Source organism: Elgaria multicarinata, chromosome 18 (assembly GCF_023053635.1).
Source record: "Elgaria multicarinata webbii isolate HBS135686 ecotype San Diego chromosome 18, rElgMul1.1.pri, whole genome shotgun sequence".
NCBI classification, from domain to species: Eukaryota; Metazoa; Chordata; class Lepidosauria; order Squamata; family Anguidae; genus Elgaria; species Elgaria multicarinata.
The window spans coordinates 161180-181020 of NC_086188.1; the positions used below are offsets into that span (position 1 = coordinate 161180).

General features: G+C 56.6%; 2 protein-coding genes across 2 annotated transcripts; one reads left to right on the forward strand and one right to left on the reverse strand.

Annotated features, from left to right (window-relative positions):
* The first annotated feature begins 281 nt into the window (after positions 1–281).
* RILPL2 (Rab interacting lysosomal protein like 2) lies at positions 282–5304 on the forward strand. Its single transcript, XM_063143707.1, has 4 exons — positions 282–784; positions 1654–1805; positions 3329–3442; positions 4982–5304. The coding sequence occupies exons 1-4, from the start codon at positions 440–442 to the stop codon at positions 5004–5006; spliced, it is 636 nt and encodes a 211-aa protein (XP_062999777.1). The 5' UTR covers positions 282–439; the 3' UTR covers positions 5007–5304.
* A 2040-nt stretch (positions 5305–7344) lies between these two features.
* On the reverse strand, positions 7345–18576 carry KMT5A (lysine methyltransferase 5A). Its single transcript, XM_063143706.1, has 8 exons — positions 18518–18576; positions 16893–16999; positions 15866–16010; positions 14658–14871; positions 12781–12868; positions 10978–11037; positions 9063–9253; positions 7345–8608 (listed from the first exon to the last, which is right to left on the reverse strand). Exons 1-8 carry the CDS (start codon positions 18525–18527, stop codon positions 8398–8400), a joined length of 1026 nt encoding a protein of 341 aa, XP_062999776.1. The 5' UTR covers positions 18528–18576; the 3' UTR covers positions 7345–8397.
* Positions 18577–19841: the final 1265 nt, after the last annotated feature.

The window sequence follows — 19841 nt, forward strand, 5'->3', positions numbered from 1 at the left end:
ACTCGCTACCAGCAGACGCGGGATGGCTTCACCCGGGGGCGCGGGGGCGGGCCAACGAGCTGAGGGGTTCCGCTCCTGCGCCGCCCAGCAGCAGCAGCAGTTGCAACGGGGCCCGGGGCTGCTGGAAGGCTCCCGGGCGGGCGGAGGAGCGCCGCGGGAACTCGCGGCGGCGGCGGCGGCGGCGGCTGGGCGGGCCCCGCGCCCGCCGTTGCCTGTGGCTCCACCTCTCGTGCTCCTCCTGAAACCCCTCCGGCCGGGGTTTCAGGAGGAAGGAAGGAGGGAGGGAGGGAAGGAGGCACCCAGGCAGGCCGTTGGCGCGCGCCTCCTGGTCAGGCTGGCCGCGCTTCGCCCGGGCTCCGGAGGCGCCCTGCTTCCAGCGCCCGGGCTGCTTCCTCCTCTTGCGGCCGGGCCCCCGGGACGCCCCGCTTGCCTCGGCAGGATGCAAGGGGACGAAGGCGGCGGCGGCGGCGGCGCGGGCCCCGGGAGCGCTTTGGGCAAGAGCGCGTTCCAGCTGAGCGCCGAGGACGTGTACGACATCGCCTACACGCTGGGCCGGGAGCTGCACGGCCTCCTCAGCAGCAGCAGCAGCAGCAGCCCGCCCGGCGCGGAGCTGCCCGCCCGGGTGGCCCAGCTCCAGTTCCAGGTGGTGCGCGTGCTGGAGCTACTGGAAGCGCTGGTGAGCGAGAAGGACCTGGCGGCCGAGGCCCTGCGCATGGAGCGCGACAGCCTGCGGCGGGAGGCGGAGGGGCTGCGGGCGCAGGCGGCCGCCGGGAGCCCGGACGAGGTAGGCCCGAAGCGCGGGGGCGCCGACCTCCCGGGGGGCCCGGTCCGTCAGAGCGGCTCGCCTGGCTCCGGGAACGCTGTCCGGGGAAATCCGCCCCCACCCATCCCGGCAGGCAGGGCCGTGGTGGTGGTGGTGGTGGTGGGCGGCTGCGCTCAAGGGGAGCAAGGAAGGCTGAGGCCGGGCCCCCTGGGCTGGCCTGCTCATCCAGGAGACCCCCCCCTCCATGGCAGCAGCGGCGGCTCTTCCGGCCCAGGTTCTGTGAGGGCACCAAGCAGCTGGGTCTTTGGACCTTGGCACTGCTGCTGGCTTTTGCCCGTAAGATCTTTATCTTTCTTCTTTAACTTTGGTTGGATTCTGTTTTAAACTTTTGAGGAACACTCAGAGTTTTGGCTACTTGGGTGGCATTGAAATGTAATAATCAGTTTAGCTTTGGCTGCAAATAAACGCTGATGGACCAGTCGCCCTCAAATCTTTGTCTTTTCCTTCCAAAGCCATTGGGCCGTGTGATGCTATGCATGCGTACCGTGAAGTAAGCCCCACTGAGTGCCATGGGACTTACTCCCAGGAAAACACGTACACGATGGCAACCTAAGCCAGCAGCCACTACCACTTTTGCACGAAGAAGTCCACGCGCACAGAGGCCTCCCTGGGGCTTTTCCACCTTTCTTTTCCAGCTGTCCCCTGATATTCCATGGCTGGGGGCTGAGCATTCTCAGTGGTGCTTCAGGGGTTAAAGCCTTTGGGGTATTTGAAGATGCTTCTTTGTACATCTGCAATCCTTGGGCTTCCCTCGTTCCTGGGTGGCCCCATTTTGGCTCCTTGCCTGTGGGCACATGGCTCCCAGAGCTGGCTGTCATGCGGTCTTGTAGGTCAACCTCGGCCCCAACAAGGTGGTCATCGATCTGACGGATGTGAATCGCCCCCGCTTCACGCTGCAGGAGTTGAAGGAGGTGCTCCAGGAACGCAACCGGCTGAAGGCCCAGCTGCTGGTGGCCCAGGAAGAGCTGCAGTGCTATAAGAGGTCAGTGCAGGGGCGGGCGGGGGCAGCGCCAGTCTGGAGGGGCCTCCTGTGCATAAAGTGAGTCAGAGAAGGAAAGAGAACACTCACACACACACACACTCTGGGCACGAATGGTCCTGAAGTGCCTTGCCTCAGTGCTGCTTCTCTGCACAATGGAGGCTCCGGCTAGAATAGAAACACGGGGCTGCAAAGGAGCGCTTCTTCCTTGCTGCAGGCATTGCCACTGCTCCCACCCTCCTCTTTGCAGGCCCGATCCCCAGGTGAGTTGGCCTGTTTCCCTCTGTGGATCACCCTTGTTTCATGGATCACCCTTGGCTCCCCCTGACTCCGCCTGCCAGCTGCCACTGCCCTGTCCACCACCCCACCAGCTCCTTGGAATGGAGAACCCAACTCCCTTCACGCGCTGGAGTTCAGGCTGACCGGACCGGACCGGGCCGCATTGGCTGCTTGTGAGCAGGTCAGGAGTTCAGCTGTGTGGCTGCCTGTCTCCTTTTCGACAGCTGCCAGTGTGCACGGAGGAGACCCGACCCCACCCCACCCCTGTGAAAATCTCCTTCCCGCTAGAAACAAGCAGTTTGTGGTGAAGCAGAAATCGGCCGTTCTGCTCGGTTAGCTCTGGCTCCACCCCGTGCGATGATGCAACAGAAGTAATGGCGTGGGAATCCAGTGGCTACCCTGCTTGGTACAGTGGTCACCCAGATTCTGCTGGGAAGCCACCAAGCAGAACTTGAAGCCAATAGCCTCCCTCCCCACCCCCAAATTGGTTGCATCCCAGGCTGATGACCGAGTAGCGAGTACTATAATATGTTTGCATGGCGAGTTCTATTTCACTTTCACGTAAGCGTGGATCGTCCCACCCACAATGGCCGAGCAGGGGAAGTTGCACAGGAGTGCAACAAAAATGATCAAAGGGCTGCAGCAACTTCCCTGTGAGGGAGGGTTACAATTTTGGGGGTGAGGAGCTTAGAAAAAAGGCAAGTGAGCATGAAAGAGGCGTCTAAAATTCTGCTTGGTGTGGAAATAGCAAACAGCGAGATGTTTTCTTCCCTATCTCATAATGCTAGAACTGAATGGTGGGAAATTCAGGACAGAGAAAACAAGTCCTTCTTCACGTAGCACATAATTAAGCTGCGGCTTTAAAAGGGGAAGACGCGCGTTCAGGGAGCCCACCGGGCTCTCCGCAGCTGCTAGTGCTGGTGGCTACGTATCACCTCCAGCCTCCAAAAGGGCCTGTTCTGCATGTCAGCTCCAGAGAATCCAAGCAGGACGGTGCCGTGGCCACCGTGTTTTGCTTGTGGGCGTCCCAGAAACCTCTGCGTGGCCACTGGGCCAAAGGGGCCCGTAGGCTTAGCCAGTAGGGCTCTTACCTTAGCCTGGGATTATTATTTTCTAATCTCATTTAATGAGCTCTGTAAAAACACTCTGTAAGGTCTGATCTGTGAAGATATTTGTTGACCCTTCCCTTTTGGGAAAGGCCTCTTGCCACGCATAGGCAACTCATGGGATCTCTCCCCCCTCCCCAGTGGCCTGATCTCGCAGAAGCAAGACTGGGTGGAGCCGACCCAGAAGGAAGCAGCCTCAGGCACTGCGGTCGCTTCCCGTACAGGAACAGAGGAGAAAGGCGCCATCAGGCGACTGTGAGTCCTGCAGCTTCCTCTTTCGATAGACGCTGCGGAAAGGAACCGCAGGGCCTCCCTGTGGGGCCGTGAGACTGGGGTGGGCAGGGGACAGAATCCGTAATATGCAGGCTAACAACTTCTGTTAGTTCTAACTGGGCAACTTTTAGCCCTCTGGATGTTTTGGCCTACAGTTCTCATCTCTCGCCACTGGCTATGTTGGCGTAGGCTGACAGGACTTGAAGGTCAAAACATCTGGAGGGCTACCACTTGCCCACTCAGGGACTAACATACCACACACTAGTGAGCAGGCGTTTTGCATCCTGAGGGGAAGGAGAAGACGGCAGCCCTCTCCCCCCGTGGGTTATGCAGGAGCCGATGGGGCAAGCATTGGGCTGGGACGGACATTGGCGCCAGGACAGGGCTGTCTCCTGCACCCGGGGGCCGGAGCCTAGCACAATGGGTGGGGAGAGCGCTTTGCATGGCACATGTCCCATTCAGCACCTGCGGTGTGAGGCAGCTGGTTCACTTTGCCCAGTGGGAGGGGCAGGCAACACCGTGACCCTGCCAGCCCCCCGCCAGCATTCTTCAGACGCTTAAAGGGGCAGGGAGCGTCCAACACCCCCCACCCCACCCCCAGAGAATAAACAAAATACATGCTGGATGGAGAATGCTGGGAGCTGTAGGCCTTGTTCTACCTCAGCAGGTGCAGGGTTGGGTCTTGAGAGAACCACGCAGGGTCAGCTGAGGCTCCCTCCAGCTGTTGCTACAGCTGCAATGTTGGATTCAGCTTTCTCCAACCCAGTGCCCTCCAGATGTGTTGGAGTGCAACTCCCATCATTCTTAGCTGTGTTAAAAATTGGAACAAACAAGTAACTTTGCCAGAAGGCAGACAAGCTCTTGAGATCAGTTGCTTCCTTCCTAATGGTATTGACTCAAGTCCACATCAGATTTAATAAGGCAGATAAAATAGGTTGGAACAGCGAGAACTGTTTTTTTTAATAGTTAATTTTAGCCTTTGCTTTGGATTGTTTAATAGACTTGTTTATAAAAGTTGGAAATCAGAATGAGGGAACTTTTATGATTAATTACAGTTTGCCAGCTCCAAATTATTATCATTTTCTATGATAATAGTAATAGTCTGAATTTTTTATTTTTATTGTATTGGGAAGGTTGTAAACAATAACGCCCAACTGCATGGCTGGCATCTTGTTCAACCTGGAGCCTTCTAGGTGTTTTGAACTTCAACTCCCAGAATCCCCAACAATTGGTCATATTAGCTACGGGATGATGGGAGATTAATTTGATGTTCAAATCTGCAAAATCTCGCAAGATGGTTGGAAGACGCTTCTTCTAAGATGGCACAAGGCTGTGATGCATGAACCTCCACTCTGGAAAAACGGAAGAGTCTTTTCTGTTCCAAACAATGGTTCTTATCGATGCACGACGTCATTAAACGGGCGAGACTTTTCGTTGCCTTGCCGAGAGGTCGGCTTGGCAGTCTTTCTGCGCCAGGGTCCACCTCCTTCACTCACATCGCTACTTTCCCTTCAAACGCAGGTTTGCCTTTAAAAGGCCACGGTGAGGAAGATGTCTTGCTGCACTCCGAGGATTCAGGCTGCGCAGGAAGCCAACAACATAAACCCCCGAATGCCGAGACCGGCAATATTTGAGGACTGTGCTGATGGTTCTCTGAAGCCTGGGCCCGTCTCAGGGGTTGTGTTGCAATGTGAAGTTAGCTTCCTCCCTTGTTTTGATTTCCTTTTGCTGAGGTTCAAGAATAATACCTGTTTTGTTAGGAGCCTCAAACTTCTCCTGGAGATGCTTATATGTGCTCTGCAGGGGGGGGGAGAGAATAAATGCACCCACCTTCTTTTCTAGAATCCGTGCGAGTCTGGCTTTTCTCTGAATTGGCTCTCCAGGAAGAATGAGCTCTTTGGCTAGTCTGTGCACGTCTGTGGTTGAGCCCGGCGGTTTCAGTCCCAGAGTCGCCTAACAAACACGTGCCACATAGCAAAGCAGGTGGCCAAGCATGGGGTGTTGCTCTATGAAACAGAAGAGTGCTGTTGAGTCTGCAGCAGAGCCCAGGCAGGCCAACGCTTTGGTTCTTCTCTTGGAGGCGTCTGGGAGAGAATGCCCCTCTGGCAGGTGGGGCCTCTGTGCCGCCCGGAGCGGCGCGTTTCGGCAGTGGTCTGGGCACAGGGGGCAGGGCTGAATATTTAAAAGCGCCAGCATCTCGTAGCTTCAAAGCCCTGACGGCCGCTAATGAAGGCTTGGGAGGTCCAGCCTTGTAGCACGGAGGGGGAATGGCAAACGCCGGGGGCCAGGACAAGGGGAGGTGGCCAACTGGGCCACTCCCCACCCAGCCTGCAAGGCTGCGTTGGGAACCCAGGGGGGCTGGGCTGGGCTGGGCTGGGCCTCAGGGTCTCTACCCCTGAATTAATGGACTTCTCTCCCCGCCCTGGTGGGAATCCGTGCATGGATTTTTAGAGCCTTCTAAGCTAGTGGCTGCCACCGCCGCGTCTCGTGTCAGTGAGCTCTGTGAACTAGTGGATGCCACCCGGTAGGCATCTGCAGGCTCCAGGGACCCGAATAGCCCCTTGGCATCGACGGGCACTCAGGCCTCCCTGGGGGGCCCTGGGAAATAGAGGTGGCGCTGGGGGCCGAGTCTAGCCACACCTCTGCCTGGAGCCCCTGGGGAATTCTGAGAATGGGGGCAGCACCCTTGCACCCCAGGAAGCACCCAGGAGCAGAAGCACACCCAGCATTAGTTAATAAATACCTCATTTTATTTATTTTCTTGTACAGAGAAATATTTTCTTCAAATTCAGTTGTCCTTTTGCTTTTACAAAATACATTACTAAGACAGTTCATCCCTTGCCCCCGATACTCTCCCTCCCTCAACTGCTGCTGAAACGTACAGCCAAGATGTCCCAGCGGTTTTGTGAACTAACATCCACAGTCTCCTTCACTCCCCCCACAACAGCACTTGGCTGAAGTTGCATGGAAACCCTTTGGGCAGTGCTAAAAAACCCCAAAACCCTTGGAAGGCACGACGCAGCTGGAGGGGGGGGCGAACAGCCCACGTTGCCCGCTGTGCTTTCAGCGAGGCCTTCCGGCGGAGCGCATCCAGGCCCTTCGGTGCTTCAGGTGACCAGAGCCAGTGGGAGAGGGAGGGGCAGAGGAAGGGAGCACCCCCGGGCTGCAGAGGACGCCCAAACCAAGACACGGCTTGGATCAGCAAGGACTTCCTGAATCCCAGGAGCTCTGAGCCAGGAGGAGTTTTGCGAGACGGCTCCGTCACACGGAGGCAATAAATAATCTAATGCTTGCACCAGAACTAAGTGATGCAACGGAGCAAGCAGTTGGCTTAGACACTGTTCCCTGGCCTAAACGCCCCCTCTGCCCCCTTACAAATGCTCTTGCTCAAGCAACAGCCAGCCAGTGATTCGATAAACAGCATCAACAGCCCAATGCTCTCTTCGAGTTGCTTCTCCCGCTCTGCTCTTCTAGGGATAAAGCAGGGAGAGACAGGAGACACTGGTTCCTCAAGTTCATTACTCACATGTCACTTTCACAATTCTACATGGATCAAAACACCAATTATTAAAAAAATATCCAGCAACCTCAATTGTGTTCACATCTTTTAAAAATAGTAATAATAATATAAGAGACGGAGAAACACTAGCTGGACACCCACCTCCCTCACCCTGGGGTCCTCCAGATGTGTTTGGTGCAGCTGGACTGGGGATGCTGGGAGTTGTACTCCAACACATCCGGAGGACGTCAAGTTGGGGAAAGCTGCGTGAGAGCGTGCCAATGTGAAGGGGCATGCCCCCCTCCAGGCAGCAGCTTGCCTCTCCTCACAATCCAGCTATGCATGAAGCCCCCCCTCCCCCCAGGCTCTCGTTCAGACCCCCTCCCCTCCCAGCTCTTCCCTAAGACCTTCCACACTTCCTGGCACATGCATTTTGGAGCAAATGGTTTTTACAGGCCTAGAAGAAGCCAAGGCCTTGGAAGGCAAGAACCCCACACGACAGTCAACAGAACTTGGCTGTGAAATACAGGGAGCCTTTCCGTTCCCTCGGGACGCCCTAGAACCCCCAGACAAGACTTCCCTTCGTCCGACAGATTGGCCACGTTCTGGGCCACCTTCAGGCTTTCCAGGGCTCGGTTGAAGGCCGAAGGGCGTCCTGCCAGCGGACGTAAAAATTGGGCACTACTGAGTCAAGTCCCTGGACGGTCTCACCCAGGTTTTCTTCCTCCTGACCGAAAAGGAGGCTGTGGTGCCAGTGACGGGAGCACAGTGGGCGACTTCTGAAAGGCCAGTGGGGAAGCCCCTCTGCCCACACAGTCGCCGCTGACCGAGGAGTTCCTGGGTATCCTCTCGGTGGCGGGATCTGACCGCTCCCTTCAGGCACCTGCAAAACTCAAGAGACATCCCAGCCAAGGTTGCTAAATGCAACTAGCACACATCCCGAAGCAGAGGAGGGGAACAGGTATCCGCAGACATCCCCCAAATTGGGCTGGGCTGGGCTGGGTTGGGCCAGGCCGGGCCACGCTCACCTGATTCTGGCCCTGGCCTTTAACAGGATCCTCTTTTCCCCTTCACCCCATGAGCAGAAACGTGGCCCCCAACGTGGAGAGACCTCAAAAAGAGCATCCCCTCCCTATTAGTTTCCACATGCACTGTCTGGAAGCTCGGATAAATCTCTTATTATATGAAGGGGAGGAGGAGGAGGGGATCCAGATGATCCCAATACATACAAAACAATATAACCTGGAATTCTGCTCGAAGTCTGTTCAGCCAAAGACACAGAGACGCCCCAGCAACAGGCGCCTGAAGCCTTCCTTATGAGGCAGACTTCGGGAGGGATCTCTACCACAAGAGCTGTAAACAAAGCCATCAAGTCCTCTTGCAAAGAAAACGGCGCACCTAGGAAGGCTTGTGCCAGCGCCAGAGCGGTGGCCCTCGGCTAGTGCTTCAGCCACGGATGAGCCTCCAGGGACGCTTTGCTCCTGTCCCCGTAGTCGTACAAGAGCTCTTCGCCTGCTTCAATGTCCCGGGAAGCCACCAGGATGAGGTGCGGGATGCCGCCGAGGGCGTGCAGCTTCGTCTGGCAGTTGCCACATTTGCTGTGGTTGATCAGTCTTCCCAGGCGATTCGTCTCTTTTGTGGCATCGACGCTGGGTTGGTGGACAGGGCCACGGGGAGGGGAAGGAAGACCCAGAACAATCAATCAGTACATGCTTCTCTAAAACACAGGCACAGAAGACAGGAAGCCCCTGGGGAGACTTCCAACGGGACACAGGGCTTGGTTCTTAATTAGGTGGCCCGCAAATTCAACGGGTAGAAAGAAAGACAGAGCTTAAATCCAAAAGCCTCTAGGGTCGCGTGTCTCTCTCATCTGTCAAGGACACTAAGAAGAGTAGCTGTGAGAACAACTCCAGGCACACTGCTGGTGAACCCAGGTCCTGGAGGGCACAAAAGAGGGGATCCTCCAACCAGGCGGTGGGTTTTCTATTGCTGCGTGTGACATTCATAGATGGCACAAGGGCCGGAGTGCTCTGGGTGGGCGACTTTCCACCCAGCCCCAGTCTCAAAGACTAACTCGACAGAAAGGCCCAAGAGGAAGCTCACCAGTACGTTTTGCTCAGGAATTGGAAGTAGTACATGTAGCAGCCAGTGGACGGGTCCTGGGCATAGGCGGCCTCCCGCTTCTTGGCGTCTGTGATCTCAATGAGATCCCCGTGATATTCGACCACGAAGTCGCCCCGTCTGAACGGCCTGGTCGCAACGACCCCTCGTCCCTTGCCGGCGATGACGTCGATCTGGGGAGAACAGGAGTATGGCGCTTACACGCGAGCCAGGGGGCACTTTGGAGGGGGCGATGGACTTGCAAGCATCTAGCCAGATCCCTTCCGCTCACTCTTTGAAGAGCAGCTTCCGAGGAGTTCCAAAGGGAACTTCCCAGGTAAGGGGGAGGCTACCGCTTGACAAAAACATTAAAGGCCCCAAACTTAGCAGCATGCGCATCTTTAGGCGATGGCAACAGTCTGTGAGGAACAGAGACAAAATGAGAAGCCGGGATCTAGGCGGCCTTGAGGAGTGCACCTTCTCCGTGGGGAACCGGCCGCCATCTTCTTTGGAGGCTGCTCCAAGGTTTTCAGGGCCCTCGGTGTGGGAGCTTAGGGGACTGCTCTGGCCTGGCTGAGGCACGAGATGCAAACTGGACATTCTCCTGGGCTGCGTCTCATCGTGCAAAGTGGAAATCCCCTACGCAGCCTGGGGACAAGTGAACTGAAGGGGGGAGGCTCCTCCTCCCCCCCCCCGTACCTGCCCAGATGTCAGGTCAGCTTCAGTAATCCTTTTCTGGCGGGGGGGGCGGGGGGGCTGCCAAAGGAAGTGGGGCAGGAAATGGCTACCACAAAGCGGGCCTCTTCTGCTGTGGCACCCCGGTTGAGGAATGGGCTCCTACGTTGTGCTCCTTTTGGAGAGCCAGGGGAAGGCCTTTTTATTCTCCCAGGCATTGTAGTTGTTCAGTTTTTTTATATCTGGTTTTATACTGAAAATTTTGGCACTGCTGCAATCTCGGGTTACGGCCTTTATTTTTACACTGTCCTTTTAAATTTTGTTTTATCATGTGTATTTTATGGTTTTCATTATTGTGAATTATTCAGGGAGCTTCAGCTCTTAGATGGCATAGAAATGTAATAAATGAATAAAAACGGAAGCACGGTTTGGGCAGTGGGGCTTGCAAATACCCACACCTGGCCGTCCGCTGGAAGCGGCCTGATTTGGAGGCCCTCCCACGTCCCCACACAGCCTGAAGTGTGGCCGCGGGCGACCCAGGACTCGGCCCTCTTGCCACGGTGGTGCCGTGACCGCAGCCCTCCCTTCTGAGGGAGGTGGGCTGGAGCCCACGGCCACCGGCTCTCAGGGGACTCGCTTGCAGCTGGAGGGGGAGCCCCGCCGCGTTTAAGAGAAGCCGGCCTCTGGGTGCCTCTGCTGCCTGAAGTGGCTGGGTTCGCTGCTGTGCGACTTGGGACCTGGTTTTGAACCTGAAAGGGGGAGGGCTTTCTGAGTTGCACCTCCCATCTTGTAGCTCTGTCAGTGCAGAGGCGGCACACAGATGCAGAATACTCAGAGCAGACTCCTTGCCCAGGTGTGGACTCTTAGCCATCCACAGACAACAGCGAGAGATCAGTAGGCTTAGGGGAACCCCAAAATTTGCAAAAGGTAGGTGTGTGTGTGGCTGGTTGTATATATGTGTGTGTGTGTAGAGAGAGAGAGAGAGAGAAAACTCTAAGGGAGCAACCCCAGGCCCTCAGGAGTCCCAAGGCTCAACGGCCACTGACTGCTGGCTGGGGAGCGGGAAACGGAACAGAATGGAGTATTCAGGAAAAGGAGCACTCCATACTGCCACATTCTGTTGCAGGTTCCACTTGTATTTTTAAGTTAATGTGCATTGTTTTTCTTACGAACAGTCCCCCGCCCCGGCAGAGGGACCAGAAGTGACCCAAAAGCTGCCACCGGCCCCCACCAGCACACTTGCCTTCATGCCGTCTTCTTTCCCACTTTCTATCAATTCATCTATCTGCTTCTTCTCCTCGATCTACAAAGAGAGAAGACAATGCACATTGTGAAGCGTTCAGAAGGCTGCTGTCATTAGAGGAACACACACGTGAGGCTGCGATCCGATGCACCGTCCTCCCCCGCCCCCCCGACACATTTGGACACTGGGGGAGGGCTGTGGCCAAGCAAGCCTCCACAGGGGGGCGCTGCTTGGGCTCCCGCCTGCCGTGCCGACGGATCCGAGGCAGCGCCTTATTCAGCGAATGCTTTTGCTGTGGGTCTGCTGGACAGAGCAACGTGTCTTTCAGAAGGGGGGGTCCTACTTCAGCCGATTGCTGACGGCGCACTGCAGCTACAGCTTCTCCTAGACGTATGTTTGCAGCTATGTCCAGTAGATGCTGCTTTCGAAGAAAGTTGGTTATTCTGCAGATAAATTTTGAACTGGAACGACTTTAGTATTCACTGATGTACACGCCCTTTTCAATTACTAGCCTGCTTCATGGAACCTAGTGCATGGTCAGCATAAAGGGCACTACAATATTGGAAGGACAGACTCTTCCAATATTTGAATGGGTGACGTGTAGCCAAGGCAATTCTTGCCGCTCCAGCTCTGCCTCTGCTCTTGGAACTGGCGCTTGGAGAGGGTGAACAGGGTGCAGTCCAGGAGATGGGAGGGGTCCGCGGTCTTCACGCGGCTTCTTACTGGGATCTCGGGGGCCTTTTCTCCTGCCAAGCCAGGCACGGACAGGTGATCTTGCCGTTCTAGTCAAGAAATGCAGGATGGCCGGAGCACGGAGGAGAGGGTCCGATTTCGGAGGCTGGCAACCATCCAGATGGGACTGCGCCCTACATGTCTTTACCCAGAAGAAGGTTCCCGGAAATGTACTCCCAAGTAAGTGCAAACACTTACTTGGGATAAAGACTCATTGAACTCAATGGGGCTTACTTTTGAGTAGAGATGCACTACATTGCGTAATTAGGCTGCAGTCCTAAAATACACTTGCTATGGAGAAAGCTCCACTGAACACCGTGAGACTTCCTTCCGATTAGACATGCAGAGGATTGTACTGCATGATAAAAACTATTGTTCTCTTTCAGATAAGCATTTCACAGGTGTTTTTTTTTTAAAGGAATATTAAGTACTACGGCTTTGAAGAATTTAAGTATATGCAACATGCTGAAGTTTCATTACAGTTATACAGATTGGCTAGAAAACTTTCCAGAGCCCTCAAGTCCTCTGTGGGAATTTAGGATGTTTAGGATTACTTAAAAGGCCGGGGTGGGTGGGGACCATGTCCCAAATCTGCGAGTTGGCACTTCAAGTTTAGCTGCCAAAAGTGTCCCTTAAAAAAAGCCAGACGAAACCTGGAGCTGGACAAACGCCTGGCAGAGCCGCCCCTGAAGTCGTAACTGCCAAACGGTGCAGCAACAGAGCGGCACCTGGACCGGCCGGTCTTCACGTCGTGGGAGTTGGGCAACGCGTGGGCTGCACATGTGGACTGCAGGCCTGAGCTGCCCAACCCTGCAGCAGATGACACCCTTAGCTTTGCTTGTTTTTAATATCTAGATCTCCCGATTTCCCTTTCTGGTGGAAAGATGGGATATAACTCAAATCAATCAATCAGAAATCTCAGGCTGCCAAGTCCACAAGCCCGGCACTGCCCTGGCAAGTTGGGCCGCAGAATTCCCACGGTCCCCCTTTGCCACGGGGGGGGGGGTCCCTTGGCCCTCGAAAAGGGGTGCTTTGGGGTGGAAGGCTAGAAGCGGTCAAGAGAAGCCGTACCTGCAATTCTTTTTTACTCTTCCGGGAGCTTCTTCGTACAGGGTAATAATCTGTAACCTTCCGGTTCTGCTGCGTTTTCCCTTGGGCTCTGAGAGAGACAGAGAAAGCCAGGTGAACACGGGAGGGGTTCTCTCTCTCTCTCTCTCTCACACACACCTTGGCTCTCTACATGAGGAGGATCTCTGTTCCGGATGAAGCCAAGATTTTGACACACACACTCTGCTCGAAAAAGAGTTTGGCGTCACCCCAAAGTCTTGCATTCTGTTAACACAGCGTTGGGGGAACCTATGCACTGCAGATTATGATGAACTACAACTCCCATCACCCCCAACTACTGGCCATGCTGGCAGGGGCCAATGGGAGATGTAGTCCAAAAGCAACTGGAGGGCTACAGGGCTGCCAACTCTGCTTCTTGTATAAACACCTAGGGAGAGTTTAGATAGTCGATGTGTGAGATTCTCTCTCCAACATTTGTTCTGTGAGCCTTTCTCCCCATTCAACGTACTTCTTTTAATCCAGTAATGGATGTTGTAATGCTCACTGATCGTCACGAGGGGTCGCTGTAGCACCCTTTGGCCATGTATTATACTTTGAAACTGCCATGATAGTGGCACAAATGCAGGCATTACACTATGCAAAATATAAATCATCATCATCATCATCATCATCATCATCTCCGAAATCAGCTGCTCCTTCAAAAGTTATCCACAATAGGGGCAAGACTAGCCTGTTCAGCTGTGTGGGATCAGATTGAACATGACAAAGCTCACTGGAGAGAGCGAGAGAGAGAAATAACAACCTCAGAAGAGCCCCGAGGCTGGATCAGACCAAGGATCCACCTAGTCCAGCACTCTGTACATGCAGTGGCCGACCAGGAACCCACAAGCAGGACACGAGTGCAGCACCAGCTTCCCACCCATGTTCCCCAGCAACTGGTGTACATAGGCTGACTGCCTCTGATACTGGAGGGGGCACAGAGCCATCAGGACTAGTGGCCACTGATTGCCTCCTTCTCCTCCAGGAATTTATCCAACCCCCTTTTAAAGCCATCCAAATTTGGGACCATCACTATTCCATCTTGCATTGGCAAATTCCATAGTTTGACTCCGCGCTGCATGAAGAAGTCCTTCCTTTGATCTGTCCTGAATCTCCCACCGATCAGCTTCATGGGATATTTACGCTATTTTGGGTTATAGCATTATGGGAGAGGGAGAAAAATGCCTCCCTCTCCACCTTCTCCACTCCACGCATCGTTTGTACACCGCGACCATGTCTCCCTGTAGCCTCCTATTTACCAAGGTACACTGAAGTCAATTCCACAGTGAAGACATATTCTGGCGCCATAAGAACATCAGAAGGGCCCTGATGCTGGATCAGACCCAAGGTCCATCTAGCGCAACACTCTGTTCACACAGTGGCCAACCAGCCATCGGCCAGGGACCAACAAAGCAGGACAGGGTGCAAAAGCACCCTCCCACCCATGTGCCCCAACAACTGGGGCACATGGGCCGTTGCTCCCACTTCAGTCCTCCCACCAGTGGCAGCAGCTCAAGGAACCACAAACTAACCAGGCAGCCAAAGCTCCGTGTCGCACCTACACTGAGACGCCTGGCTTGTCGCTCCCAAACAAGCCAGGAATGGGAACCCAACTACAAACCGTGGCATCAGACTTGGGCTTGTTCACGGACCAACAAGCCAGGAATTCCAGTTCATGCACAGCTTTTGCTTCTTGGTTCATTTCTGGTTACTTTGACAGCAGGAGCTGAGCAGACGCCATCGAGGAGGGAGCTGAGCTGGCCGTGCTCGAATTCTCCAGAATTGTGGCTTACGAGGAAATGCGGCCAGCGTGACTTTGCCAGTGCCGCAGAGGCACTCACTTTCTCTTGGGGCCGCCCTTCGACGAGATGCCCTTCTTCTGGGCTGGCCTTTGGCTGGCCGTGTCAACGGTCTTGGAGGGCAGGGCTTCCGGAGACGCAGTGGCTTCTAGTTTGGTGTCGGAGGCGGACGCTGGAGACTCACAGCCAGCCGCTTTGTCATTCGGGCCCTCGGATTTCATAGCACCGTCGGCTGCATGGCCAATATTGATCCTGTCTGCAAATAGTTGAGAGGAGTGTGTGTGTGTGTGTACGAATTCAAGCCAGCACCAGGGGACGGCCCATGTTACTTGGCTCCATTCCAAACAGTGCTCTAGCATCAACAGTGCTCTACCCTGCATCAGCAGGAGGAAAGCCAGGCTGCATACAAAACCCTAACCCTACCAAAGGGTTAAAAATAGGCAAGTGGAGATTGCTGTCAACACGCTCTGCTCTCCCCCCCCACACACACACTATTTACCTCTACTGCAGGGGTCCCCAACCTTTTTGGTCTCATAGGCACATTTGGGAATTTGAGAAAGTGCTGTGGACACCACCACACAATGGCTCCCACAGAGGATGTGGCTTGTTACATAATGGCTGCCTGGCTAGTCAAAAGTGAGCTAAAGAGGTCGGGGTGGGGTGGGGAGCGAAAAACAGAGCGTGAAGGCTGGGAGGGATAGGGATACAGCAAGGCAAAAGGGGAGAGGGGAGAGAAAGACCAAGGCTAGAGGCTAGAAACAGAGAGAAAGAGGATGGCCCTAATTACAGCTCCCAGCAGTCTTTGGCCATTAGCCACGCTGGCAGGGCCTTCTCGGAGTTGAAGTCCAAAACATCCAGAGGTCTAACTTCTACACATTCCTGGTAAAAACGGGTCGATCTGGACAGGGAGGGCCCTGGGTCCAATTGCGCACTCAGCCACAAAGCTTACGGGACAACTGGTCTAATCAATGTGTCACAGCCCAGTCTATCGTGCAGGACTGTCGTGAGAAGGAGGCAAGAGGGCAGGATCCAAAGCCCATGGAGCCAAATGCCACACCACTGCATGGAATCCCTCCCCCCACAGGCCACTTTCAAACAGGGGGAGCCTTTGAAAGGGGGACTCTAGCTGGGCCAAACCTTGAAAGCAGGCACCCAGAGACACGATCCCCCAAGAACCCCCAGGATGGACATACTGCACTGGCCAGGCCACGAGGCGAACCCACGAAGCCGCTGCTGATGCACCTCCTTACCGTCCTCTTCCCGGGACGCTTTGCTCAGGCACTTTGCCTCGTGATGCGTGGCCGAGTTTTCTTCTTGAAGTGGAGGCCGGACCGCCGGAGGTTTGCTCGGGCTCAGATAGGTATGGATTTTGGACTGACAAGAAAATATGTTCTCCTAAAGCAGAAGACGTGAAAGGTGAAGGTTCTGATATCCTGGCATGGCGGGTGGTGGTTTGTATTCCCCAGAAAACCTCCCCCTCTTTTTTATTTTTTAAAAGAACTGGAATTTGGTAGGGAAGGGCTGTTTTTATTTGGTGGGATGTTTCTAGTCCTTCTGATTGAGATCTGAACCCGTGTGAGCTGGGTGAAGGCAGCCACCGCACCACAGGGCTGAACAAATTGCACAAAGGGCTATGGGTTAGGGTGGGCTTCAGGGCTGTGTCCCCACGCAGCCACCCACTGAAACAGGGTCGCCGTAACCAGTCGGGCACTCAGTGCCACGGAATTGTCCTTCCAAAGCCTCCCCCCCCCAATATTTCGTCCAATTGAGCCCCAGAGCCCACTGCCAAGGGCTGCCCAGCCCTCAAGACCCGTCAGCCCAGCTGAGGTAGGTGGGTGGAGGAGTTGCAGCCTGTCACGCCTGGATGGCCAAAATGGATTGGGGGGTACATTGGGCTGCTCCTGGCTGGATCTTTTCCAGCGGCGTCCCCGGACCTCGGGCCCTCCAGGCGGCTTGGGCGCAACTCCCAGCTTCCGCCAGCCAGCATAGGAGTGGGGTGGGGGGGTGAGAGAATCCTCCCCACTCCCCACCTCCAGAAGCGCAGCCGCAGCGGGCTTTCCGCAACGCGCAGCGCCCCCCCCACCCACTCCGGTCGCCCTCCCTCCCTCCCTGCCGGCAGCAGGGGGGCTTCCGCATTCGCCGGGCGCCCGGAGAGAGGCGCTCCCTGCGCGCCCGCCGCCGGAGCGAAGAGACACCGCGCCCCGTCTCGCCTCTCCCCGGCTCGGCGAAGGCACGGATCGGGCTGGGAGGCGAGAGGAGGGCGGCGATGCGCCTTACCCCGTTCATCCTGGGCCGGCCGGGGCCCCGCTTCTCGGCGCAGTCCGCCGCCGCCTGCTGCTCGCCGCCGCCTCTGCCTTGCTTGGCTTTGGACATCTTGCTCCTGCCTGCGAGAGGGGAGGCAAGGCGGGCGCCCGCCCCGGTCAGAGGGGGGCGGCCCGGTTCATGCCACGGCCAGCGCCGCCACTGCAGGAGCGGGAGGAGGAGCCGCGGCGGCCGCCGTCCCCACAGCCGCCACCGCCATGTTTAAAGGGCTCGATGCGCTTCGGGCGGGCGGACGCCCAACCAGACAACCAGGCCGGAGTGCCTTCCCGGCCGCCAGGCGGAGCGGCGGTTCTCTCGCCTTCCTCCCCCCCACCCCCGGCCTCGGGAAGATGCCCGCTGCCTCCTAGGGTGCAGAGACCGCGGGGGGCCTCCGCGCGCGTCCGCCCGGCATTGAATTGTCCCCTCCAGTTTCAGAGCCCCCCCCCCCCCGGGCTTCCCCCTTAGGGCACCTAGATGGAAGGGCTCTTGAGCAGGTGCAGAGTGCATTCCCCCTCCCCGAACAACTAGAGAGAGAGAGAGAGGGCTCCCGCAGAAATCGGGGCCTTGGCTTGGAAGCCCCTCGCGGCAGGGACCTCTCCTCTTCAGCGTAAAGCGCCACACAAATGCATGGCGGAGTCATCAGGAGCGGGCCCCTCCTCAGGCATTTGGCCAGAGGGGAGGAGTTTCATCCGGCCCGGGATCGGTTCTATGGTGGATCGCTTAACGTGGCTTCCAGGTGGATGCTGCCTCCGTGCGCCCTGTAAGGCTGCAAGCGGAGCGTGTGCGTTTTTAATACGTAGTTTTTTAATCTTTGTAATCCGCCCAGGGAGCTACGGGGCGATGGAGAAATGTCATGAGTAGTAACAACAACCACCATCATTCCCGGAGGCGACGATCCGGGTCAGAGGCGGGGCGGGGCAGGGCATTCCAGAGGGATCGGAGGTAGAAATTAAGCAGCACTCATTGGCGCGGAATGGGAATCCAGCGCCAGTGCGCCACCCCACCCCACCCCACCCCACGGGGAACGCCGGAAAGGCCTCAGCGGCCCCCACGTCCCTCCATGCCACCCACCACGCGTGACTTCGCCTGCCATCCATTTATAGACTTCACACTCCCCGGCGGTTAATCTTGAGACCGCCTGGAATCCACCACAGTGTCAGATGTTTGCAAGAGGTGGGTGGGAAGCTGTTGATAACTGAGTGGTAGGGGAAAAGCAGTCCTGACATGCTCAGAGGTGCTGTCGGAAGTCCACCAACCACGGCTGCATTCCAGCCTTGGAGCTCTGTTCTGAGACACGCCCCCCCCCATTCCCCACGGATCTCACGCCGGATGAAGAGATCTCTCCCACCCACAGCCTTCATCCTTCGACCTCTGACAGCAGAGCAGCTGGAAATGCAACAGGAGAGAGAGGAAGCACTACCCGTTGGATTGCTGCTCCTTGCGCGCTCTTGTCCCTGGCTAAAGCAGCCCCCGGGGGGGCATCCACACGCAGGAGGGCGGCGCGCAGGGTAGCCCCCTTTCCCCTGTCTCCTCGCAGCAGGAGTACTTGGGTTCCCAAACCCCATCCCCTACTATTCCCGAGGGCGGAGGAGGAAGATTACCTTTGGCCATAACGCCCGCTAGCCACGCCACGCTCCGCCCGGTCCAGCCGCCGCCGCCGCGGGGGCCTCTCTTTTGACAATCCCCTGCCAGGAGAGGGAAGCGGAGGCCCCGCCCCTCCAGGCAACCGACTGCTTCCAAAAAGATACAATCGATTCTCTTCCAGTCGCCCGGTTGGCTCCCCGCGGACTGCCACTCAAGGCCTTCCGCCCACTGATTGGCTGTTTGCGCTTGAAGCTCGGCCAGCTTCCCGAGAAGGAGTGTTTGAAATGAGCGTTCGGCCGCCGCTGATTGGCCGGTGGGGAGACAAGCCGGGCTGCGATTGGAGGCGGCGGCGGGTGGCCGCTGTTCCACCTCCGTGCTTGGGCTGCGCCACGTGTGTGCGAGTGGCAGCCCCGAACCCGTGGCCCTGGCTGACAGCGCTCAGCAGTAAGCTCTGCAATAGGGATATTTCCCCAGAGGCCATGGCCTGCGTGGCAAGGCCGCAGCCCTGCATGCACCAAGCCCCACTGAACACGCGCAGGGCTTCCGAGCACACGTGGGAACGGATGCCGGCGCCGTGTCGCGGGCATTACTCACATAGGAGAGTTCGAAGGATGGCCAGCACAGGGCAGGACGGGCGGAAGAGGCGCGCGGGATCCCACAGGCAGGAATGGGAGGGCAATTCCGGGTCGGGTCTCCGCATTTTATATATAATCTATATTACAACGCGGCAGGCGAAACTCGGGAGGCCAAGTCACTACTGCCGCCCCTGACAACCGCCTGTACTTGTCTGTCAGTTGCGCAGCCATTAGGATGCAGGGTCCGCGCAGATGGGTGGGAGAACGAACAAGACTGGCGTGTGCAGCAGGAGCCATTGCAAGAAGGCGCTCCTGGGCCAAGCGCGATCACCGCCCCGCGGCCCTCAGCGCGTGGACCTTTCCCGGCTGCAATGGGGTTTCTTCTGCTACGCCTTCGTTTATAGCGTGAGGGAATTCCATTGCGTCCCGTGGTGTTGGCAGCGCAACGAGCCTTCAAAGCCGCTACTGAGCATGCTCAAGGCGGCATACTGCGACACCTGACGCTATTTTTTTCCCCTTTTGACCTCCTCTCTCCCATCGTGCTCCAGGAAAACAAACTCTCGCGATATGGGGAGTCGCGCGACCTCTGTGCCTTGCGTGGAGACGCAGAGCGCCGCCATCTTGGGGAGCGGGATCACGTGACTCCTAACGGCCGTATACTCGTCCTCCTCCTCCTTGCCCCTCCCAACGGGAGAAACCGGGCCTAGATCAGCTCTCGACCCCGAGGTGCCAGCGATGAGGTTACTCCAGCCGGTCATGAGTCGGC